The 25,657-nt window shown below is 41.0% G+C and overlaps 3 protein-coding genes across 9 annotated transcripts in view; 2 read left to right on the top strand and 1 right to left on the bottom strand.

Annotated features, from left to right (window-relative positions):
* Positions 1–13,257, top strand: part of clstn1 (calsyntenin 1) — a 37,321-nt gene extending 24,064 nt beyond the window's left edge. For 2 of the 4 annotated variants that reach the window (XM_031726394.2, XM_031726395.2), the window contains 13 exons: positions 248–433; positions 521–769; positions 3,304–3,425; positions 3,574–3,736; positions 4,041–4,091; positions 5,043–5,200; positions 5,502–5,650; positions 6,605–6,849; positions 8,071–8,241; positions 8,414–8,559; positions 8,669–8,804; positions 9,585–9,769; positions 11,391–13,257. In XM_031726394.2, the coding sequence (XP_031582254.1) occupies positions 248–433; positions 521–769; positions 3,304–3,425; positions 3,574–3,736; positions 4,041–4,091; positions 5,043–5,200; positions 5,502–5,650; positions 6,605–6,849; positions 8,071–8,241; positions 8,414–8,559; positions 8,669–8,804; positions 9,585–9,769; positions 11,391–11,585 (2,156 nt within the window). In that variant the 3' untranslated portion in view covers positions 11,586–13,257. The remainder of the gene's footprint in view (positions 1–247; positions 434–520; positions 770–3,303; positions 3,426–3,573; positions 3,737–4,040; positions 4,092–5,042; positions 5,201–5,501; positions 5,651–6,604; positions 6,850–8,070; positions 8,242–8,413; positions 8,560–8,668; positions 8,805–9,584; positions 9,770–11,390) is intronic. The other 2 variants (XM_031726396.2, XM_031726397.2) reach the window with 1 other exon arrangement.
* A 2,331-nt stretch (positions 13,258–15,588) lies between these two features.
* Positions 15,589–18,760, bottom strand: lzic (leucine zipper and CTNNBIP1 domain containing). Its single transcript, XM_031726380.2, has 6 exons — positions 18,619–18,760; positions 18,311–18,446; positions 18,088–18,186; positions 16,937–17,032; positions 16,696–16,777; positions 15,589–16,612 (listed from the first exon to the last, which is right to left on the bottom strand). The coding sequence occupies exons 1-6, from the start codon at positions 18,717–18,719 to the stop codon at positions 16,557–16,559; spliced, it is 570 nt and encodes a 189-aa protein (XP_031582240.1). The 5' UTR covers positions 18,720–18,760; the 3' UTR covers positions 15,589–16,556.
* Positions 18,664–25,626, top strand: LOC116309704 (nicotinamide/nicotinic acid mononucleotide adenylyltransferase 1). Of its 4 annotated transcripts, none has more exons than XM_031726378.2 (5): positions 18,664–18,801; positions 19,719–19,847; positions 21,041–21,224; positions 22,302–22,408; positions 24,719–25,626. In XM_031726378.2, the coding sequence occupies exons 2-5, from the start codon at positions 19,733–19,735 to the stop codon at positions 25,117–25,119; spliced, it is 807 nt and encodes a 268-aa protein (XP_031582238.1). In that variant the 5' UTR covers positions 18,664–18,801; positions 19,719–19,732; the 3' UTR covers positions 25,120–25,626. The 4 variants fall into 4 exon arrangements, with proteins under 4 accessions (XP_031582238.1, XP_031582237.1, XP_031582236.1 ...); XM_031726377.2 differs by lacking the exon at positions 18,664–18,801 and adding an exon at positions 19,246–19,331; XM_031726376.2 differs by lacking the exon at positions 18,664–18,801 and adding an exon at positions 19,286–19,353.
* The last annotated feature ends 31 nt before the right edge of the window (positions 25,627–25,657 follow it).

A 25,657-nucleotide genomic window follows, 5' to 3' on the forward strand; every position in this document is an offset into this window, starting at 1 on the left:
TGAAAGCTCTCCTCTTTTGTTGTAGCTCGCCAGCCATCACTGTTAAGCTGTGTCTTTTGTGTTGAACATAAATGATCATTGATGCAGTCCAAACAGGCTCTGAAGGATAATTGAACTCCTCTAAACTATAAGGCCTCATTTCAACTCAAAAGAAGAGGAATACTTCTTAAAGAGTGATTAGTATTAAAAAGGCTTGTACTTAAAGAACATCTTTTAATGCTTTTTACTCTCTCTGCTTCTTTTTCAGGCTTCAATAAGAGGATTGAATACGAGCCTGGCACTGGTAGTTTGGCCCTTTTCCCCAGCATGCACTTGGAGACCTGTGATGAGCCAATCACGTCCATCCGGGCCAGTATTGAACTGGAAACCAACCATATTGGAAAGGGCTGTGACCGTGACACCTACTCTGAGAAGTCTCTGCATAAGTTGTGTGGTAAGGAACTGGAAATGGTTATTGTTAGTAGTTGTTTTATAACTCTGTGAGCCACACACAACTAAGTCTACCATCTTTGTTTATTAGGAGCCAGCTCCGGCACTGTGGAGCTCCTTCCTGCTCCCAGCAGCTCTGCTAACTGGACTGTAGGGCTGCCAACTGATAACGGCCACGACAGCGATCAGGTGTTTGAATTTAATGGCACCCAGGCCATCAAGGTTCCTAATGGTATGGTGAGCACCAGCCTGAAGGACCCCTTCACCATTTCTGTGTGGATGAGACACGGCCCTGGGGCCCACGAGAAGGAGACCATCCTCTGCAACTCTGACAAAACGGGTAGGAGTCACAGCTTATTGTGAAGAAAATAAACATGCGCATTTAAAGGCTCCAACTATTATTCAGCTGTTAAAAAGGGGGAAAAAAGATAACTGACTCACTGTATAAATTAAATCTTTCTATCAGTCCACCTTAATTGAAGATTTAGCTTTATAATAAAATACAACATCTTTGTTTGTCTGCAAACTCCTCCAACTTGGCACACAAGAACATCTTAAGCCCCTATCACATTGCCTGGCAACCAACTTGGTTAAAATGATCTGTGTTTAGTCTTTATGAAAATACAGCACCTTATGAAAATATCCTATTGTTTTATCCATCCATTCTCTTTCACTTATCCAATTCAGGGTTGTGGGAGGCTGGAGTGTATCCCAGCTACCACAGAGCGACAGGCAGGGTACACCCTGGAAAGGTTGCCAGTCTGTCCACGGTGTACCCTAGACACATAGAGACACTCTATCATTCTCACTCACATTCACAGCTATGGGCAATTTAGATTCACCAATTAACCTAACCCCACTAACTGCATGACTGTGGGAGAAAGCCCATGCAGACTCCACACAGATACTGGAATTGAACCTTCTTGGTGTGAGGCAACAGTGCTAACCACTGTACCTCCTTGCTGTCCCTATTGTTGTAATTCCAGTACAATCATACTTATAGCCACAAAAGTTTAATTATATATGCTTAGAAACCACCTAGCAATAGGCAAAAATGCCTTGTTTTAGCTTATAAATGACATGTACTACCCCATTTTCACCTTTCCTAATGTAATGAAGTGCATCCATTCGCCAATGGCATGATAAGATCAACTAATACTGTAACGCTGGCATGAAATAATAATAAAAATCTTGGAACAGAAGGTTTGAAGAGTTCTGTAGGACAGAGCGTCTTGTTTCATACATATAATAAGCATGGCACATGGACTCATTAATCTCAAAACTGTGCTATTAAAATATCTGGCGGCTACTGATTATTGGTGCACATATGGTGTCTGAAGAGATCCTCTGATTAAAAACAAAAAAAACTCTACCATTGAAACTTCAGGCTATAATCAGCGTTTGTGCTCAGCTGGTGGTCTAACACATGGAAACGTGATTCCTTTTTAATTTCTTTCTCACATCCCGCTGAGCGCTCGCTGACCTTTCCATTTTGACAGTCGTTGTAAATTTTCTGCATGGTCACAAGCTCCTTGATCTTATGGACTGTAAAGTCTGCCATGGCCAGTGACGGGGAGCCAGTTCATCAGCTTCGGCCCAGCTGCTTATATAAGGAAGATTACATCAGGCCTGTGGCCTGGACAGGAAGCTCCCATACCCATGAGATCATGGGTCATTTGTGACCTTTTTTCAGCAGAGTCTGGAACAGAAAGATGAATCTCATTTTGCTTTAGCTTTACAGAACCACGTAAAACTGAAATTGGAGCAATTTGTAAAAATGTCAGTCAAAAAAGATAAGAATGTATTTGCAATCATTTAAACCATATTTAAAAAATGTTATTTGCTTCATGTTAATGATAAATTGACCGTTTCTTATATGGTGGTTTTGTACTCTACTTGAACACTTTATCTAACGTGGACCATTCACAACTGCATTCATGCAAGCACCTGCAAGTGCTTTCTATCTAACACTCACACTACAATCAACATATTAGCAGCAACCTAGGGTTCAGTATCTTGCCCAAGGATACTTTGGCATGCAGAGCAGCCAGGGACTAAACCTCTGAACTTCTGATTAGTAGATGACCTGGTCTGCCTCCTTAGCTACAACCACCTTTGTGTCAGTTTGATGGTGCACTAATAAGTTTTAATTGGCAGTATTGGTTAATTGGTTACCAAAAAAAAAACCAACCTTCCCATAAAGGTTGAATCTTTCAGAATCAGAAACAAGGAGAGGATGACCACTCTGTGAGAGAGTGTGTGGGCAAATAGTTCAGCATTTTAAGAGTAATTGTGAAGATGCAAGACAAGATTAAAAAAAATGCATAATCTATGTATCCATGAATCAGGGTATTTAAGGACCATCCATTTCTATCAGCACACTCATGCTTTAGACGCATGGCTACATACATGTGAGGGCACCATTAATGCTAAATAATGTTCGCAGGTTTTGTGTCGATCTGTAAAATCCCATCCAGGCATTGTTTTTTTGTTTTTTTCCTGAGGTTTTGCTTAATTCAGTAACGCGTTGCTAAACCACGTTGTGCATATTACAGCCACATAGCAATTTTTTTGTAATAGAGAGAGGCTGCTAAAAGGGCCTGTATTCAGTCCACACCTTCTCAACACTTAGTGTTCTGACAGATTGCAGATTTCGACACTGAGCTGGAGCATGAGTTCAGTTTTACCTGGAGAAGCATCAAGAAAACACATTTGTTATGGTTTCTTCAGAAGATTGAGATATTTTCTACAAATACATTGCTACACATTTCCATGGATTGTCAGATACTTAATTTATCTCACGAGGGAAATTATTGCATATTTTAGTGTTACAGTTTCTCATCCTGATCTCTTCTGTCGTTTTCTTCTCTGCAGAGATGAACAGACACCACTACTCGCTCTACGTCCACAACTGCAGGCTGATCTTTCTCCTACGCCAGGAGCCATCTGAGGCAGAGAACTATAAACCCGCAGAGTTTCACTGGAAGCTCGACCAGGTCCGCTGCTTCCAAAACTAAACTTTGTCCCAGTGCACAGCATGAGGCGGCACATAAAGTTGAAAAAATAATAATAAAAAAATCAGGTTGCAGTGTACTGCAGAGTGTAGATTTCAGCTTTTCACTCCTTCTGCTGTCATCTTTCCAGGTGTGTGACAAAGAGTGGCATCACTATGTGCTTAATGTGGAGTTCCCCACCGTTTCTGTATTTGTGGATGGAACTACCTTTGAGCCCTTCCTGGTTACGGAGGACTACCCACTGCACGCCTCCAAGATCGAAACTCAGCTCACAATTGGTGCCTGCTGGCAAGGTAAACTGTGTAACTGATTTTTGGAGAGCTCTCTTTTTTGACATCTGTATCATTTATATGCATTGTATTGAAAAATGTGATTTCTTCTTTTGTGTGTTTGATACTCTATTAGAAACGGTTAAAACTGTATTCATGCTACATGATATAAACTCTTGTATAAACTATTACTTTATATTCAGCCAACGCTGTATTAACTCTTTGTAATATTAATGACGTGACCTCGTATGTAGCATCTGAATCTCTCCTCCAGATCCTCAACCTTCCTCCCTGTCTCTTCCTGCTCTCTTGTTTCTGTCCTTTACAGAAAACTCAGGACATGACAATGACACTGAGACAGTCTCTGAGCCCAGTTCAGGTTGCTCACGTCTTTCCCTTACTCCTCAGATATGTCCATGTGTCCACAATGTCCCACCATGCTAATTGCATCCTCATTCCATTAAGACTAGAATGATTCCTACACATTCTAGATGCAAAAATAATTTGTTTTTGTTGCAGTATTGATGTTCAGTGGCACCTGACTCCCATTTATTTTATTTTATTTTCTAACTGCAAAAGCTACGTAGTTGTTTTGTTTCATTTTCCCCTTATTTCTTTATTTTTTCCCAACATTTGATACACCAGCAGATCGCAAATAAATATATAACGAGTCAAGATTCCGATCCAGCTGCAGCATTTTAGCCATGCTGGCTTTTCTTTCAGAGCTTGACCTTGAGGCTGGAAGCAGTAACTCCTCTGTATCAGATAACAAACCTGCAGCAGAAGCGCGCACACACATCAGTGGATGAATACGCGACCTTGAGATGTAGACTTTGTCGCTGACTCCGCAGTGGTGCAGACTAATGCTCATTATGATGTAGCTGGAAGACAGGAGTGGCGTACCTCTCTCAAAATGTCAAGACTCCAAATTTCAGATCATGAGCATTTTGCGGTCCTCAAGATGGCTCTGTTATTTTGTGAAAATGAGGTGACTAAAGAGGATTAATTCATCATTATCTTACGTAATCCCTTCTTTGAGTTTCTTTTCTTTTTTTTCCTGTTGATGCCATTTCTTTTCCCACAGTAAGCCGTTCACCCTTTTAATGCAAACGTTGCATGCTGCCGCTGGCGTGCATAAGCTCATCAATCATTTGCCTGTCTTGCTCTTTGGGCTTCGGGCCTCTTGAAGGGCACACATACTAACTTGCATGAACTCCATTCACGCCAGCTTTGTACAGTGAGACAGCATGCTTGAAGCTCCAGCTCAGAAAAGGTGAAGCCTGTTAAATGTACCCCCTAAATAACTTCTATGTGTTGTCTTGGAAACCAGGTGGAAATGCTCGAATGGCGCAGTTTTTCCGCGGTAACCTAGCGGGGCTGATTATCCGCACCGGCAAGCTGGAGAACAAGAAGGTGATCGACTGTTTGTACACGTGCAAAGAAGGACTGGACGTGCAGCTCCCTGAGGAGGTTGCTTCAGCTATCAAGGTGAGGAGGGCAAAGAAAGCTTTGAGATTTGTGAATCTTTAAGAGGAAGTCTCATTTTAAATCATTTGACAGCTTGCTCATCTAATGAACTGCGGTTCATACCATCCAACCAAACCAAAAGAATGATTTTTAATCTTAGATTTGCAACTTTTGGAGAATATTTACCTCGAAAGTTGCATTTTAGCTGATACTTTAAGTGGTTCTGCAGGACTGATGTTGGAAAGAATTGTTTGTTTGTTAGCTCAGCATCAGTCACAGGTCATGTTATTCACAAGTCCCTCACCTTGTTTTCTTCTCTCAGGTGGAGTTCAACCCCAACCAGTCCTCTCTGACTGTGGAAGGTGATGACATCGATGCCTTTGACAAGGTCATGCAGCACATCTCCTACTTAAACTCCCGCCAGTTCCCAACCCCTGGCATCAGGCACCTGCGTATCTCAACCACCGTCAAGTAAGCAGAAGCAGAAGAAGCAAGAAGCGCTTATTGTTTTCACAGCCTGGCCTGCTTCTTCTCACTTCATCTGTTGGCTGGCAGCAGCAGCTCTGTTATTTATAAAGCAGGTCCTTTCTGCCTCATAGACATTCAGAAAGCTTCTCTGTTGCTGCTTAAAATGTAAGGATGGTTTATTGAGGTAAAATGGAGGTCAGGCGTTTTACCTGATGCCCATAACAAAGAGAATAAACACAAGGTGTTTTGGTGCTTGAGAATGAAAGACTGAAGAGCGGTAGGCTTTTTTCCCCCCTTTCCTTTTTTCCTATTCTCTTTGATGTATGCAGCGCTGGAAAGTCAGTAAGAACAGCAGTAGTTTTACTGATTTATACACGAGTATGAAATGAATTCATCAAAGCTCTCGTAGTTGTTCTCAGCCTAGTGTAAGATTTGTTCCAGTTGGTGAAGTCGTTTAGTATTTGTTCTTATTTGCACATGCACTAATGTGCGTCAGCTCCCAGCTTTATAATGCGGACTGAGTAATCAGACTAAAATGTTTTTATTTTTTCTTAAAATTTGTGATGGCAATTAAATTTGTATAATTGATGAGAAACATTTGAAATTAGCTTTTTATATGTAGTTGCAGTCAAAGTGAGATTTAATGTCAGTGAAAAGCAAGAATGTGTTCTTTATTTGTTACACATCAAACAGCTTGATGCATAAAAATACACACATACACACAAGAACTCTTATTTTGCCACTTCTACAGATAGGTGAGCTTTAGGCTTCTACACGAGCACAAATAAGGGTCTTTGTCTTTTATGCCGTACACTGTTGTTGGCTCAAATTTGTTCACATACCTTGAAAACTATTCAGAATGCCACTTTTCTTCTATAGGGAGAAGCAGCAACTTGATTTAATAAAAGACAGAAGGAAAATCAAATTTCTGAGCATTTAAAATTGTCTGTTTCACAGATGCTTTAACGAGGAGTCCTGTGTAACGGTGCCAGATGCTGAAGGTTACGTGATGGTGCTGCAACCAGAAGAACCCAAGATCAGCCTGAGCGGCATTGACCACTTTGCCCGCAGTGCAGCTGAATTTGAGAGCCAGGAAGGAGTGACGCTGTTCCCCGAGCTACGCATTGTGAGCACCATCACCCGTGAAGTGGAGGCCGACACGGAGTCTGAAGCTGCAGAGGGAGCTGACGATGACCCTACAGGTAAGAGATGTGCACACTGGACTCTGAAGCAACTTCTTATCATTCTAAAAGGATTTAGCATATACACAGGAGCTAACCTGTACCTGTCCATTTAAACATGGCTGCATATGTAATAGTAATTATTGCCTTGATGGCATTACAGAGTGATGATGTGTTGGGGTGATTTAAGGCACATCGGGACTGAAGCTGGGGATCGAACCACCAACCATCTCATTTTAGCTCCTGAGCTTCAGGTGTTTGTTAAGAAAGCAGCTGGTCTTCCGTTTGCACCACACATAGGCCCGTGCACAAAAATAGTGGGCACGCCCACACTCACTGGTTTGATTTCTCTTTAAACGCTCACCTGTCTGCACCTTTGACAGTGAATGATTCTGCAGTTACAGGGTGTGTACAGTACAGACGTCTGTGCAGAACTACAGTAGCAGTCTATGTTGAGGATTACGCTTGGGGGATGAAGGGATTGGAAAAACAGAGCGAGGGAGGGGAGGAGAGATAAGTTGTTTACTACTTTGTGGGAGGGGTCAGTGACCGGCCGTGCCATCTGGTGGGCTTGCACATAAGTTAAGCGGAGGAGACACAATAGACAAGCTCTGAGGTTGACACAGATACCACGAGATACGACGTCCTGCAGTGAGCAGCAGGCCATAAGGGACAAAAGGGCTTACAGAGCTCTGCTGCTATCACCTGCATTACCCTGCCCCACCTTACACACCCCGCAAACAAGAGATGACACAGTAGATAATTAAGAGTCATTAAAATGGAGCTTTGAAGAGTCAAATGGTACAGGCAGTAGATGCATAAAATATTAATTTGTTTCATAAGCAAGCTGAGGATGCAGACTATTACATTATTATGATTTAAATAATAAAATCACTTTCTCTGATATACAAGTATACTAACATTGCTAAATCTGCTGTAGTTGTTTTATTGGACTCTTAACTGTTGGAGCCAGGATTCTCTGTTTACCGGCATTTCTAAGGAGCAAGCTGCACGTTGCATATTCTATAATGTCAGTAGTTGACTCGTTTTAGCATTTTCATATACAAAATTGATGCTTTTGTTGTTGTTTTGTTTTTTCCCTCATCCTTTTAAGATTTTCAGGTTTCGGATCAGAGTGAAGCCAAACATCAAATATACATTACAGGCACAGCAGACTGCTGCATTTCAAAGGAGTGCTCCAAATCTTTCTCCTCAATCGTTTTTGTCCTTTTGTTCTTTCAGTCCAAGAGACTGTGGTGTCGGAGGAAATCATGCACAACCTGGACACGTGTGAAGTGACTGTGGTGGGAGACGAGCTGGACGGAGAGCACGAGAGCCTTGAAGTGGACATGTCCCAGCTGCAGCAGCGCAGCTTAGAGATGAGCTCATCCAACATGGGCCTCGTCATCACCGGTACAGATCACAGTGCTCGGCTAGGAAGCTTTATCTAGCGTATAGCCCTGGTTTCTGCAAAACCTCTGATAGTACTGTGAGATTAAAGAAAATGACTAAAAGATCTGGAATAGTACATTTTCACCAGCAAGAGCTTGTCACTAACACTCCTCCCCCCCTCTCTGTGTTCCAGGTGTGAACACCATGGCTAACTACGAGCAGGTCCTGCACCTTATCCGTTACAAGAACTGGCACACCGAGGCTCTCTTTGACAGGAAATTTAAACTGGTCTGCTCTGAACTCAATGGTCGCTACATCAGCAACGACTTTAAGGTCGAGGTACGTCTGAGCGTTTGTCACGTGCACACTGAACCGTGACCAGCCTGTCATGGTGTTATCAACACACTTGTGTGCCCTCACTTCACGTGTGGTCTTTATTTCTCTGTAGGTTAATGTAATCCACACAGCCAGTCCCATGGAGCATGCCAACAATGCCATGGTGCAGCCCAACTTCATCAACCCTGTCCATCACGCCTCTGTGGATCTGTCTGGGCATAACTTGGTCAACGCTCATCAGGCCTCAGGTACTGAAACATGGAGAATGCTTCATCCTTTTTCAGCAGGTTGCATAGAAAATCAGTAGTCATCTGCAGCCATCAATTCACCAAAATTTAAAAAAAAAAAAGAAAAAATCAAACGTATCTTTTTCAGCGACGTGGAAAAAGACAAAAAATCAAAGTATAAAAATCTTTCCTGCATAAATTGATTTAAGGATGCCTGGAAAATAAATTAAGCAGTAGTGTTTATTTTTTCCTCAGTATTGGCTGCAATATCGTGTGTTTATCTGTTGAATGCAACACTAAATATCATAATCAAACCAGTAATCAGCTTAATTGTTGCTGTAGAAAAAGATTTGTGATATGAAGCAGGAGGATTACAGCCTACTAAGCAGAAGTGGGGCGTGTATGAAACACTGGTAGTGTGTCTGTTTTTTAATAGACCAAGTCGGGGATTACTTTTGAGTGCTGTTTGTGACATCTGTACAGGCAGCGCACACTGAGCACGACCTTTTATTTTCCGGCTTCTGTATTCTTCTAAGCTGACTGCCTCGCTAAGCTCGCCACTGCGTCAGGGAGGGCTCTTTCTGCTAATATTGAAAGTGGAGCAGGTTGGCGCGAGACGGGCTAACCTATTTAAAGAAAAACGCACACCTTGAACAGCCAAAAGCACGTGTGTTCAGATCGCTGGGAGCACGCCATAAAGCCAAAGCGGCTGTGGAAGCTGCGTCTCCACAGATTAGATGGTGAAGTGTTGTTTTGCGTCTAATCACTGTGTTTTTCCTGATGTGGTTTACCTCCTCGTAGTGGTTCCCAGCGCTGCCACCATTGTCATCGTGGTGTGCGTCAGCTTCCTGGTGTTCATGATCATCCTGGGCGTGTTCCGCATCCGAGCTGCACACCAGCGCACCATGAGGGACCAGGAAAACGGCAAGGAGAACGAGATGGACTGGGACGATTCAGCCCTCACCATCACCGTAAACCCTATGGAGGTAAAACCACACGAAAGGAAGCAGGGAAGCAAAATAAGCACCAGATAGATAGATAGATAGATAGATAGATAGATAGATAGATAGATAGATATAATATGATGGTGATTAACTGGTGAAAAGCTGTTTAACAGAATTTCGCTGCTGGTGTTAGGCTGTAGCCCAGACAGCTTTTCGCCTGCTAATGCGAACTGGGTGATGTTAAAACTGTGCCCTAGTTTTGTCTGAGCCCCTCGTAATTAGCAGCCTTGCGGGGACGCGAGAGAGACTCTGTTGCAAATATGTAAGTCACATTACCTCACTGACACACAAGAATGAAACGAAAGGAAGCGGCTTCTTTTCCCAAAAGCCCAAAATGAAGCGAATGAGTCAGCTCGTGGGCTGAATATATTTGTACAAGAAGATTCGTGTCTTTCTGAGTCATTCAATTACTCGTTGTTGCTTTACTGTTTGTTAAAATGGCCGATTATTTACCTCGTTTTGATTTGCTTTAACTCCCATCCTGCTGTTTACAGGTGACTAAATCACAAAGGTGGTTTGCCACAGCACATCTGCTGAGTGAGACTTTACACATTTGACCCAAATGAATCTGATCTTATACAAACTATCCAGTGAGACTTAGCCCGTCGAATACAGATTTGTTAAAAGATGATGGGGTTTTTGTAGCTCTGTTTTGTTAAACAGAGCTGAAATGAGACTCTCAATATCCTGAGTAACTTGGAAATGACTCTTTCAAAGAGGTTTGTTATTTTTATTGAATGGATTTGGTTCGTAGGAGACAGTTATTGAGGTAATGCAGCGTTTCTCAAAGGCAATGCAAGACATTAAATCCTCTCCCGTGGTTTTATTGTATATCGCTGCCTTTTAATGCTAATCTACATCCCATGTGAGCTTTTCACCTGATGTGTTGAACCTCCATCATATTTACATCAAAGTGTACTTGAAATGTCCAAATCTATTTAGGTTTGGTTGATGTGTGAGTTCACCTTGAAAGGCTCACTGCTCTGACTGGGTTTTTTTATTGTGTCTAATGGCCCCAGTATTTTCTAATATGTGAAATTCAGAACAGTGGACTTGATACACTTTTGTCACCACCACAGAGGACTTTAAGCAAACAAGATGTGATTGAAGGGCAGACTTTTAGCTCCAGTTTTGCAAAAGCTTTGCAGATGAACGACGTGGAGCTTATTCCAAGTGTTGACCAGCTCAGCAGCACCAAAACAGCCTGTGAGACCACAGAAGACAACTAAAGTGCACGATGGCAGATTTATTTCAATGGTTCAAAATCTTGAGGAGGTTGGCGTATTATTGTCAAGAGTCTATAATCAAGAGACGTCTTCGTGAAAGGGAATGCAGAAGATTTACAAGAAGGCCAGATTAGTCTTTGCTAGAAAACATCTAAAGGAGCCTGCACTTGTCAGATTAGCAGAGGCTGCTGTGTTGTTGTCCAAACACACATACATGAAAATGATGTGAAACAGGAAGGTAACATGCACGGTGCTTAACAAAGCCATGACCTGTGTAAAGTTCTCTAACACTGATTTAAGTAATTGAGTAGTTAAGATCACAAAATGAGTGCCCACAGTCACAGTCTCCATCTTTTCTCTCGCTGTCACTAACGCAGACATACGAGGACCAGCACAGCAGCGAGGAGGAGGAAGAAGAGGAGGAGGAGAGCGAGGACGGCGAGGAAGAAGATGACATCACGAGCGCTGAGTCAGAGAGCAGCGAAGACGAGGAGGGCGGCGAGCCGGAGGACCAGCAGGGGGCCAGCAGACAGCAGCAGCTGGAGTGGGACGACTCCACCCTCACCTACTAAACACACACAAGACACCCAAACAAGAGCTCCCGACACACACATCAGAAACTCACTCATACTCCCTCCCTCACACACACACACACTCTCTCTCACACATGCAGCACTCCCTGCAGTTTCATGTCTAGGAGCCATGATGTAAAAACTTAACAAAAATAAAATAAAAAAAATCAAGAAAAGGAGAAACATAAAGTCCCTTCAGCGTATATATGGTCAAGGTTTTCCTGTTGTTATCTTAGTGGTGGTACTCAGTGTAGTGTAGTCATCACCAGATTGCTGACTTTTTTTTTTATTTATTATATTTTAATTCCCAGGAAAACCTGGCTTACATTGGAACTGTGTGAGGAAGCCAACCCTGCACTTTTTTTGTTTTCTCTCAGATGTACGGCTTTGAAGAGCAGAGTAATCGCTTCTCCTGATGTATATTCTTTGCTAATGCTTGTAGATTTATTCGCTAATTTCACAACTAGCTCCGACTTGGGTTTTCTTGACTTGTAGTCCACAGTGAATCGAAAATGATGCTTTTAACAAGTAGACTGCATTTTCCTCTTCCATTTCTTTTTGTTTTTCATTTTAGTGCATGGAGAAATTTTGGGGAAGTCATGTGTAGAGAAATAAATTGCTTTTTAAAGATTTTTGTAAATATAATGAAACCATGTAATTAGTCAATGTGTTAGTGAAGACCTAATCAATGGGGTCCAATATCTACGATTATGTAATGTAGACTATTTGTGTCACACAGGCTGTCGCAGCATGCCGCTGAATTTCTGCAAAAGCTGTTCCATCACGCTTGTACAAAATGTCTCGCTTCATGATGCGAAACCGAGGACTGTTCAGCGGAGGTTTCCATGACAAAAAGGTGTCCATTTCGTTCCTTTTCTTTAATCTTTTGCGAGGAGTAAAGTAGTTTCTTTTGCTTTCTCGTAGGCAGAGGACTTAGTTGACGGTTTCAGCTTCACATGATGCTTTTGCTTCGCTTGCACGCGTTGCAACGCTCTACTCCTGGCTTTAGTGTTATTTCATTCCCAGCAGATCTCACTGATGTACACTACAGAGGGAATCTTCTTTCAGTTTCAGAAAATGTCATGTGGAATCACAAACATCGGCTCAGCAGTGCCGTTCCTGGTGAAAATAAGGGTACTAAAATGTCCTCAGCAGCTTTAAAACCTTTGTCCCTGTCCCTGGTGTGGTTCAAGGAGAAACCCTTTCAAGCTACTGAAAGAAAATGTTTATGAGCTTTAGTGGAGACTGGCTGAATCGTTGAATTGCTGGCAATGTTTTTTTTTCTTTTCATGGCACGGCTATTTTACCTAAAATAATAATACATAGCCTGTATGAGGTACATTTTTAAACTGTCTGCTTATTGCTGAAGCATCGTCGTCTTCGTTGGCTGGGATGCTTACGGCAGGAAAACACTTTAAAAATGAATCTTCTTTGAATCTTAAAGTGAGATATTTTTTTGCAGTAGACCACTAGATTTTATTGTACATGAAACTGTACTGTAGAGTTGTTCAAAGATATTTGTTTACATTTGGTAAACTTATTTTCCTTCGGGTATTAGTATGAAGCTTACGATTGGGAAAGGGTGTCCAACCTCTTGTCTCCTCTCAGACACTGTTGTCCATAACTGTTGTATATAATCTTTCATCAGACCAGATAAAAACGTGCCGTCACACTGAACGATTTTAGTGTTCGTCTTTTTGGGGTACAGAGTAAAATATAAGCGTTTCCCAAACCTGCATTTATTACGACCATGTTTGGGGCATTGGATTGTGCAGAAAATGGCATTATCAGGATTGGAAAAGTCTTTGCGTGCAAATCTGTTTTCAGAGGCCAAAATTGATTAAAAACACCTTCAATGCTTATTATTGTTGTTGTAAAAAGTTTCCAGGCTACTTTTGTTTTCAGCTCAGTGAATCCATTTGATTTATTTGATTTTATTTTTTTTTTAATAGGTGTGTATTTGAAACGTAGTGAACAGTCTCCCTTCCACGATGACTTTGGCTTGTTTTAAAAAACTAAAAAACTAAAAAAAAAATGTAAAAAGGGGGGCGCCAGGTCTGAGCCGGCTGAGATGGGAGTGCCTTTTGCCGATCATAGCGTAATTAGCTGGTCTAACAAACACACTTATCCGTGCTCTTTTGTTTTTTTTAATGCTAGATTTCTTTCGTAGCTGGGGAGACGTTTTCTCTCAGTTTGTCGCGATAATAGGCCGACGCTAGTTTTATTACAGGTGAAAGCATTTTACATAGATGTCACGTGTCCTTGTTGATGTGTAGAGGAAGTAGATCCACATTGTATCTTCTATAGATATTGTACTTAAAAATCATATTGACGGAATCCACGTTTAAAAGATGTACATTATGAAATTGCTTTGGCAGCATACAGCGGGTATACTGGCCTATTTGTGTATAGTGGAAGGTGAGTTTTTTTTTTTCTTCTTGTTTTTGAACAGTGTCCTGTTGCTTGAGCTGTTGAGAAACAATTTTATTAATTTTTTTGAGGGCAGCATGAAATTTCACAAGAGTATATATGCCTGTCAGTGCCGCAGTTCTCACGGTTTCATTGTGTCAAACACTTCATGTCCACATTTCAGCTACAGTTGAAAGGTTAACTAGCATCTCGTTTTTCGGGTTGTGTGCTTTCTGGTGCGCCCCCAATGAATGTCACTGCCTAACAATCTGAAATGCAGCCATACTGTAACAACACCAAGACGGAGTAAGTAAGGAAGGTTGGGTGGGTGGGGGGTATATTGACTTTGCATGAACCACAAGTGTGTGTGTACGCTCCATGTGGGCCTATGAGACCGGAGTGAGAAAGGAGACGTGATACACTACTGATTCTCAGATTGTCTGTTTCACACATCCATGACACTCCAGAAATGTTTTTTTTCTTTGTTTTAAAATCTGCTCAAAATGGGACTGTGACGGTGTTTTCAGCGTGGTTGGATGTTTCCTTTGTGCTTGTTGGAGCTGCTCTCTTTTCTACCAGTTCAAAGGCAAATGTAGTGAAGTTGATGCTTGCTCGTAAACAAAATAAAGGATGACGAGATGGGGTATAACTTACGTCTGCTCTTGATTTCCTTCATTGTATTCTGTAGTGTAAACATTGTTCTATTGCACAGCATGGGAACACACCCTGGGTGGTGCTGTGGAAAGTCTCTTTTTAAATATTGAGCATTGTTGCCCTCTGGTGGTGAAACTGAGATCTGCTACAGCTCCACGATAAACTATAGAGCTGGTGGATTTAAACTCCATGCTTTTATTTTTGTGCTCTACCAGGGCTGCTTTGCATGATTCACATTTCAAACTGTGTATAGTAGAACCACCAGTAATACCAGTAAGGCCTTAATGCTTGGGTATATTTCTCAGTTCCCTTTCTTAGAATTGGGTGCCCCTCAAAATCGGGTTTGAACAGCAGGTGGGTGGGCCTCCTGTGCTGAGAGCATATTTATGATGTCCACTCTCAGTGACATCATACAGAGCCAAGATTTGAAAAATGTCTGAAGTGAACCTTGAGAGCAGTTTGAAGCCAAAGCTTTAGGCACAACGGGACGACTTGAATGTTTGCCGATCTCATTATTTCAGACTTTGGCCGTGTTTAAAATGAGCAGCCATGACTGTAACAGTGAACACACTGATGAGATACTTTATTAGATTTAACCTGCTAGTATCAAGTTGGACCCTCCTTGCCTTCAGAACTACCTTAATTCTTTGTGGCAAAGATTCAAGATGGATACACGGTGGTCATAAAGTGATGGACATGGCCTGCAGTAATACTCCGGTAAGCTGTGGTGTTTATTCGATGCCCAAAATGTTTGAAGACAACAACCATGACACATTCAAAGTCACTTTAAATCTGCATTTTGGTACTCTGTTTGACCATGCCTACATGCATTAAGTTGCTGCAATGTGATTGGCTGATAAAATATTAATGCTGATGAGCAGCTGAACAGGTGTACATAGTGGCAGGTGAGTGTACATGGCGGGAAATAAAACACGAAGCCTGTTGTTAGTTTTCTTTTTACTCACATTAAAAGTAGCAAGAATATCAAGATTAATGCTGTAAACATTGTGACATTCACTTCTACACAGACTCTGATGCGAGTTTAAAAACTATCACTGTCAATATGAAACTACAGTCATCAGTTTGAATTACATGATAATAAATGCATAGAGGACTCATTAAAATAATGGAAACACCCAAGTGACACTGAATAGTGGTAAAGCCTCTCAATTCATTACTTCATCCTGTAAAATCTTTGTATTTTCTCTGTATTTTCTCCATGAACAGACTGAAGACCCACACTATTAATAAAACTTTATGATTCTCATATTCTTGGACGACGGCTGCTCTAATCCACCCTGCAGACTCTGACCAGTTTAGTTGAAATGTGCTAAGACTCGTCAAGTTTTACTAAAGATATCATCAGACTCTACATCCCATCGGCACACAAGTGGTTTACAAATGTATTCATATATAAATGCAATTGTAAATTGGTTATAGTGTACATATTAATCGAGGCAGATCCGATCATCTGAAGCGCTGTAGTTCTGGCACATGCAGTGTTTCTATTATTTTATCCAGAGTCCTGCAGACGGCACAGTTCTAGCTGAAATAAAACTACACCCTGAAGGAAATCAGCATCATAAAAACAGCACTGTTGAATATTGAAATTTTGGAATAAAGAATCACTGCACAAACCACAAGATCATAATAACAAACTGTCTGCGCCGTCCTCTACATTCACGCGCCTTTTAACAAATCACACGCTCGTACCTAAAATACATTTTTACACTTTATCTGGACGATTAAAAGACATTTACAAAGATTGACGTGTACATATAAAACAATACTGTTAAAAAGTGTCAGCGTCTGCAGTAGCACTTAAAAGCGCACTGATTGTTTAGAAAATCCATAATTGGATGGCACATTTTTGTCTTAGTTAAAAACACACTTTTTTTTGCAGAACTGCTATGACTTTGTTTTCACACCAGAGCTAGCTAAAGCCATTATTTTGTCTTCAGACCCTGAAAAAAGGAAGGCAAAATGAGGTCAACAGAAATATGTGAGAAAATGATCTGTCTTGTAGTAAAATCACCTTTATGCTCACCTTGGTTTGCAGTCACTTTTTCAAACTGGCTCAGGGTCGCTGTGGCGTTTTCAGTGAGGAAAGTCTCGTCTTCTGGGGTGAGCTGTCACGTAATTACAACATGAGTGAAAGGAAACATTTGAGGCATTTCGAGGCAGCTAGTGAGGGCTGCATGACTGAAATGAATCAGTTCAGACTTTACGTGGCACAAGCCGCTGAATCATCCTCGACTCTAATCATGTGTGCTCTGAGTGCTCCTCACCTTCTCCCCCAGTTTTCTCAAGGCAGTGAGGATTTCCATTTTCTGCTGCGTGTACACGTCCCGTGACAGTTTTCCCACCATCACATCGCGGTCCATCTGCACAGTACGTCACACACCGGTTGGGAAATTGTCAGGCAAATGAATCTGCACATAAACACTGAGGTGTGACTGAACTCTGCTGTTGTGGTCAGAAATTTGCGTACAATCGTGGCAATTTGGGGCTTTTGATAATTTCTTTGAACTGTTCTTCCAGAGTGAAACAATTTCAAAGCAAACATCTTTCATGATATTAAAAAAGAAGAATTTTAAAACAACTTTGAATTTTTGGGGGATTTCCTCCAATCCACACAGGGTGAAAATAATAGGCTCAAATATAGACATATGCTCACTTAAATAATAATAATTGGCGCTAAAGGTTCTACATGTCTTTTAACTTGAAAAAATTAAGTTCTACTAACTAAGCTGTTTTGCTGCCAGTGTCACTGGTACACTGTGCAAAGTGGATGAAATAATGAAGGATGAGGAATACCTCAATTCTTCAACTTCACCTCAAATGAACACACCACATGATCAGAACAATGATCCCAAATACACATCAGAACTGGTTTCAGTTTGGATAAAACAGGCTAACATTAAGCTTTTGGAATGACCTTCCCAAAGCCCCGACCCCATCCTTGTTGAAAATGTATGGACTGCGTTTAAAAGTCGTGTCTGTGCCAGGAAACCAACCAATTTAACTGGATTCTGCCAACACTGCCAAGAAGATCGGTTAAATATCCAGCAAGAAGTATGCCAGAAGATTGTTGATGTTATCCAAAAGTGGGGATGACAATTTAACCAAATATTAGTAGGGGTGTATGTTTATGTTTGAGCCTGTATGGTTTAGAGAAAATCCAAATTAAATTCAATCTTGTGCACACAATTCATGTTTTTTCAAGTCATTAAAGATAAAAAAGAAGTAATATAGAAAGTAAAAATGAAACATCAAAGAAATCATTAAATGCCCAAAATTAACATGATATTCATCCACATGGGTGGGTGTGTAAACTTCTTACCACACTCTGTGTGTGTGTGTGTGTGTGTGTGTGTGTGTGTGTGTGTGTGTGTGTGTGTGTGTGTGTATTATACAATATAAATTTGACATTGCAAACCTCTGCCAGTCTGCTTCTCAGCTGTCCTGGCTGCTTCTTAGCAAAAAGTCGTATCACCTCCGGGGTTTTGAAGGCTTGGCTGATGGCAGCTTGGATCGCCTGATGAAGACAGAAACATCTGAACGTTCTGATATTTTACTAATCATCAGTTTTCTTAATCAATGTGCTATAACCTATTTAATACACTCCTAATACACAGTAGTAGCACATTAATTGTCCATACCAGTTGCATCCCACTGAGTTCATCCACAAGTGTCATATCTCCTGACATTATTTTCTTTAAGGAGTCATTGAATTCACCCAGCTGCTCCAAAGTTTCCTTCTTTGTCTCTTCGTACTCTTCCTCATCCAGATCTTCTCTGGAATAAACAAATGAAGGAATGAAAACTGAGACACAACAGAAGAATAGAGAAGCATTTATTTACTCACTGTTTTTATTCTCTCTGTTATCCTTCAGGTACTGCATGCCAGATTTTCATATACAAAAAGCACACAGGAGGAGTTTATTTTTTTTCTTTTTCTGTACTACACCTGCATTCCTCCAGGTCCTGAAGCTGCTGCATTAGTCTGTCAAGTTGTTCCTCCATATTCTGCCTCAATTTTCCAGTTTCTGATTTTCCTCGAGAGGCCATCTTCAGTTAAAATCCTATTTTTTCTACGGGAACTGGGAGAACTGGGACCAAACAACAGATCACGTTAGGTTTTGTTGCTGAGGTACTTCACAGATAACTCAAAGATGACCTAACGTGCTATTTCCACTCGATGAGTGCAGAGCTCTTGGAGTTAGTGGAAAAAAACATAACATTTTATCAGATCTAACAGTCTCTTTGGCGACTACACTGATAGGATAAATTTATCTGTGTGTTGGAAGTTCATGCAAACAGTCCAAGTTGTTTTGTTAGCTAAACAGCTAGCGTGGATGCTAAAAGGAAAACATCTTACCGGGACTTTCTTTGTAAACAGCTGCAAATCAGCCTTAGTAGAATGTTAGCATTTGCTGAAGAGTTTGTCGTAAAGAAGGTGGCCGTACTAGAGGAAAATTAAAAAATAATTACTTAAAAACACGGCTATAACACGTTTACTATTAGTCGAGACGTTTGGGATTTGGGGAATTTGTGATTGTGAACGCAGCACCACCAGAGCGGGTGCGGTTCACCTCTTCCTGGTCTATTGTGTCCAATCAGATTAGGGGATCTTACAGCGTAGTCCGTGACGTCAAAGAGGAAGCGGGTGAAACACAAATGGTATCTGTGGCCGTTTCTCTTGGTACTACAATATTTGACATTATATTAAAAACGCATAATTTGTTTTTGAGTTAAGCACCGAGTTCATGCTTTGTCTGTTTAAGGGTCCCGTACGTGAATCTTTGATGTAAAAGGAGGCTCGCGCTGTGTGCTCAATAGATAAGCTAAAGTTAGCTACTTGTTATAGTCGAATGCTAACGTTTAACGAAGATAAAGCGTCAAGCTTTAGTTTTCTTTACATTTGTAGTTAATTAGTTAATGAAGCTCACAGACTCTAACTTTAAACGAGGTTAAACTACTCTCTTGATACAAATATACCCTTTCTTGACATGTGATCAGCCAAGTTTAATTAGTCTTCGTTTCTTCTCCTTGTTTGTGCAAACCCAGCTCCAGTATGAGCCATGGAGGGTCACAGTATAACCAAAGTGGTCCTGCTGGCTTGCGGGTCCTTCAACCCCATCACCAACATGCACATGAGGATGTTTGAACTGGCTCGAGATCACCTGGAAGACACAGGTTGAGTTACATGACAATTGGGTCTTTTATTGCGATGCATCTCCACCTTTATCAGTTATTCATTCATTTTTTCCCAAGTTTTGTGAACACCACAGATTTAATTCAGTTACCCTCCATGCTGTTGAACTGAGTTATTCTAAAGGCTAAAATCTCAAATATTATCATTATGATGTAGTTAGTTAGATTTAGTTAGTTCTCTCTGGGTACTCCAGCTTTCTCCCACAGTCACCCGACGTGGAGACATGCATGGGGTGATTCTAAAATTACTGTAGGTGCAAATGTGAGCATGAAGGGTTCCCAGTTTCTATATGTTAGCCCTGCAACAGATTGGCAATCTACCCAGGATGTACCCTCTTGCTTTATGACACCTGGGATAAGCATCCAACCCCCAGCAATCCTGAAATGGATAAACAGAGGAAGATGGATGGACAGGCAAAAATTAAGTGAAAGGGGTAGCTTTGTCTTAAAAAGGGATTGTGAATCAGTACATTGGAGAGACAAGTGTTTTGGATAAAATTGTTATACCTGTAGTCTAGTTCAAGAAGGGATTATGCTTTTGTAAATTGATTAATATGACACTACAGAAAAGCTGGCAGTATTTTAATATTGCATTATTAATAGACACTATTAGGTTGTGCCTCATGTTTCATTTGGGAGTTTTATGCCAGATGCCCTTCCTGACCCAACCCCAACCCCCAACTTCTCTCCAGCTGGAATCACTTTGCATTTCACCACATATTTTGATTTGGCAGATCTTTACACTGGATGCCTTTGTGTCTCCTTCTGGGATCAAACCAGGGATCTTTTTGTTTGTTAGGCTAATGTGTAAACCACTACACTATCGACTATCTACAACCAATTATTTATTCAGTAAATGCTGGTTTCTTTGATTCTGGATTCTATTCTGCTCAGACAGTTTCCCGTGTGTCATTTCTTGTCTACTCTACTGTTCTGTCCAATAAAGTCTAATAATTCATCTCAAAAATTAAAAGAAAATACATTATGCAGGAAAAACTGAACTTATTTCAAATACTATGCAAATTTTACACTTATTATTATTATATTTTGCAAACTTGTAATGACCTTTGTATATGTTTGTAGGAAAAGTGCTAGTAATAACTAGTAATAATTGAGGTCAAATATAATATTTTACCTGACCAGTACTTAAACACATGTCTTCTTTTGTGCATAAGGTCAGTATAAGGTGGTGAGAGGAATCATCTCTCCAGTGGGTGATGCATATAAGAAAAAGGGCTTGATTGAAGCCTGCCACCGTCTGGAGATGACTCGATTGGCTACCGAAAGCTCAGACTGGGTTATGGTGGATTCCTGGGAGAGTTTGCAGCCAGAGTGGGTGGAAACAGCTAAAGTAGTTCGGTGAGTTGACATTTCTTGCGTCTGAGTGCTGGGAGTGCTTTTGTGTGGTGTATGTGGTTTGTCTTGAGACAAAAACTGTGTGACACTACCTGTGACCTTTACTGTTTTGTTATCTGTTGTTTTCTGATTCACCTTTATTACTGACTCACCCCAAGCTGCCCACTTCTTCCTCTATTATCTTAACATTACCACTGCAAGTAATAAACCTATTAAAATACTGATTTCCCAAACCTAAAGCATCTTTAAATGACATGTGATGTAGATAATTACTGGGAACCTTAATGATAATTGATTGATGAATTCTTTAGATTTGGTTTGTGTGTGTGTGTTGCATCATGTAGTATGAACTATTTTTACACACAAAGCGTCAAACACCCTGCAGTTACACTGGCTCACACACTGCTGAATGATAGACTCTGTATTTTTCAACCCATGTCTTGAAACTTTTTATCCTTTTCTAGATAAATTAATTCTTAAAGTAACAAAATCCATTATAGAGGTTTGATTTAAACCTTAGGGATTAAAATTAAACTTGTGCAGGCTTAATTAGATATTAGATAATTAACATCATTATGCCTCACATAAATGAAATCATTATTTAGAATCTTTGTCATCTGTTTTCTCGTGGCAACAGGAAAAGGAAGAAATGCAAGTCAGGAAATGTGAGAGCCTTTACTGGTATGATACTTGATACATGTTATGATTTGCTGAATACTTCCCAGAACTTTGCAGGTGCAGTTCAAACGAGATCAGACAAAGTCAATCAAAATTCCTTAATTATTTAAGGTGAAGGCTGAAATTATTAAATGCTGATGGTGAAAAGAATCTGAAATAGTATCCCAACTGCAGCCTCACAGACCTGAAGAAAAAAAAACCCCATAAAAGGCACAAAAGCAGTTTAATAATAAGATCAAATGCGTTTAGCATAACGAGAATTGGATTTTGGAGCACTAATTTGCTGACTGACAACTACCAATAGTAGCCTTTTTCCACTTTATAGCAAACTGTAAATACAGTACACACTCAGCGTGGTTTTTGCCTGATAAAAATCTTTGATTTCAATTTGTAAATTTACAGGCATCACTATGAGGAGCTTCTTGAAGCAGAGCAGAACTTCGATGATGTGGACACGATCAAGTATGCAAAAAAGAGGCGCATAGAAGAGAATTATCACAAACATAGAGGTAAGTCATGCCATACATTTACCTCCCTGTCATTGTCTGTAACTTTTCTTGTCCATCAAACAAGCCATGCAACAAACGTAGTTGTCAGGATTTTCCTGTTTGCAGCTTAACTGACAAGAGAATGGGTTTAGGGTGTGGATACACAGGTGTGGTGTTAACAGCACGAGCTGAGCCTCCGGGGGATGGAAGGGAAAAATATGCATTATGGAAGCACTTGAATTTTTGCTGAAGGCAAAAGCTGGCATGTTGAAGTGCATGCTATGCTTTGCATTTAAGTTCTACTAGCATCGCTTGACCCTGTAAAGCTTGAACCATGAAGTATAATTGCCAGAAAATTCTGAGAAAAGATTTATGAAATATCAATTTTATCAGTTTGCATATATGAGTTATATGTGAGCTACAGTTGGCATTTTTGTGCAATGTATTACTTAAATATTTACTGTCCAATTTATTCAGGAAAAAAAATGGAAAACAGAAGATGCAGAGGTCACAAAATCTCATGTATCAAATATGTTACACTTGGCGTTACAGGGTTAAGATGTCAGCAGTTCAGTTTAAAACCAGTGCAGCAGAACCGGATATCTTCTTCTTTATTCCATGAATCACTCTCTTTCCTCATCAAAATTTCAACCCTGCAATGATCTGCAATGCAAGATGACCACTGACAATTCATTAGGACATTTGGGTGTGTTCTTATTCGCAGCTAATGTAGGCGAGTTCCAGTAAGCGCACTTCTTTGTTATTCCACACCTTCAAACTCAGCTGATGCAGAAGCTGAAATACATAGAATCTGATTTTATGTGTAACATTTCAGGCAGTTCCTACAACAGTAACGTATGCACTGTTCTGCCCCATGACCTGTGAATAGATAGTGAATACACTGTGGTCCAAACTTGAAGAAGACCCCAATTCTTCCATTCTTTAAATTGAAATTCAAGCAGCTCAAGTCCAATGATTAATTTGAAATGGCATAAAGGTAAGTAGTGAACTGTCAGAGATTTAAAAAATATTGTAATATTACCTAAAACTAAAAAATACATATTTCAGAAATATACAACAGCCTTTTTTAGAGAACAGGAAATGGATTAAGAACTTAAACCTGTTCCGCAGCAAAGGCGGTTGATTGAGCTTTGACAGTTGGTCCTACCAACCTACTTTTGTACACCATTGAACAAGAAAAAACATGTTGAGTGTGACATCAACTTTTAAATATGAGGAGGAAGCGTGATGGTCTCGGGATGTTGGTGACATGTACAGATTTAGAGGCACCTTGAACCAAAATGGTTCTGCATCGCCATGCAGTACCCTCTGGTATGCACCTAGTTGGTCAGGGGTTCATCCTACACCAAGATAAAAACCCAAAACATAAGTCCAAGCTGTGCCAGAACTACAGTAGGAAAAAGGAACAAGAATGGAATGACCAGCACACTCTCCATCCTAAAAGTGCCACGCATTTATGGGAACTTCTGCAACACAGCTGGGAAAAACTTCCATCCATCCATTTTCTTCTCCTTATCCATGGCACGGTCGTGGGCGCAGTAGCCCAAGCAAGGACGCCCAGACCTCCCTCTCTCCAGCCACCTCCTCCAGCTTATCCCGAGGAACACAGAGGCATTTCTAGGCCAACCGAGAGATCTAATTTCTCCAGCAGGTCCTAGGTCTGCCCCTGGGCCTCATTCTGGTGGGACGTGCCCGAAACACCTCAACCAGGAGTTGCCCAGTAGGCATCCTTGCCAGATGCTTGAACCACCTCAACTGACTTCTTTCGATGTGGAGGAGTAATGACTCTACTCTGAGCCATTCTCAGATGGCTGAACTCTTCATCCTATCTCTAAGAGAGAGGCCAGCCACCCTTTGGAGGAAGCTCATTTTCGCCGCTTGTATCCGTGATCTCATTCTTTCAGTCACTACCCAGAGCTCGCGACCATAGTAGAGGACAGGGACGTCGATTGACTGGTAAATCGAAAGCTTCACTTTCATGCGGATGGACGGATGGATAGATGACATTGTAGAGATAATGCCATGAGTGTATTTAGCTGTTCTCTCTGCCAAAGGTGACTACTTTGATGATTCAAAAGTTTAGATTACATTTTGATTTAGAAATGGATTCTATGGTTTCCTTTTTAACTTTATCTTTCTATGCTTTAATCTCAGAGTACAATGAGACATTGAACTGCTTGAATTTCAATAAAAAACTGGAAGAACTGAGGTGTTCTAAAATTTTTGACCTGAAGCATATGCACAGTGTGGATTAGTTGACTCTTGTGTTGTGCTGACAGAAAAACAGTTAACTTGTCTCTCTGTGCTCAGATGGCCTTCAGCTGATGTTGCTGTGCGGGGCTGACGTCCTCGAGTCTTTTGGGATTCCCAACATGTGGAAGCAGGAGGATATCGCCGAGATCGTGGGCCGCCACGGTTTGGTTTGCATCACCCGCAGCAACAGCGATCCATATAAGTTCATCCACCAGTCAGACTTGCTGTGGAAGTATCGCAAGAACATCCATATCGTCCGCGAATGGGTGACTAACGACATCTCAGCCACTCATGTGCGGCGGTCGCTGCGGCGCGGCCAGAGCGTCAGATACCTGCTGCCAGACAGCGTCATTCACTACATCAAAGAGCACGACCTATACAGCTCTGAGAGCGAGCAGAAAAACGCAGATGTGGTTCTAGCGCCCCTCCAGAGGTACACGGGTGCTTCCTCAAGTTGAGGAAATTTGACTGTGAATTTAAAACAAAACACAAATTCACGTAATTCATGCTTCCGACAGTGCCTGCACTAAACAGGGGTCTTTTCTAAGAATGGGTGTGTTTCAGGTTGTTGAGTGAAGTGATTTAGTAACAGTTTCACTTTGCCAGAACTTTTTGTTTGCGTGTGTGGAAAAATACACAAGGTCACAAAATAACCGAGCAGCAGATCATATAGATGAGTGGTCACATAAATGTGTTTCCAGTCAATCAAAGGATTTACATTCAACTGTGAAATGGTGAGCAGATGATGCACAGAGAATTAATTGAATCACACTTGTTTTACCACAGTTATCTTTTCCATGTCTGGCTTCAGCATACGCCTGTTAGTCAACATGTTTTTGTACCTAGAGCTGTATTTTTCCATGCTGTCCCTCAGGCTGTGCGCTTTAAATACCCACTTCTGCAGATCTGATAATAAAGACATGATTTGTGATATTCTAGAAATAAACAGCACTCTTTGTTTTCCACCTTGTGAGCCGTTCATTGTTGCTTTTATCG

This window comes from Oreochromis aureus, linkage group 20 (genome assembly GCF_013358895.1).
Source record: "Oreochromis aureus strain Israel breed Guangdong linkage group 20, ZZ_aureus, whole genome shotgun sequence".
Taxonomy (NCBI): Eukaryota; Metazoa; Chordata; class Actinopteri; order Cichliformes; family Cichlidae; genus Oreochromis; species Oreochromis aureus.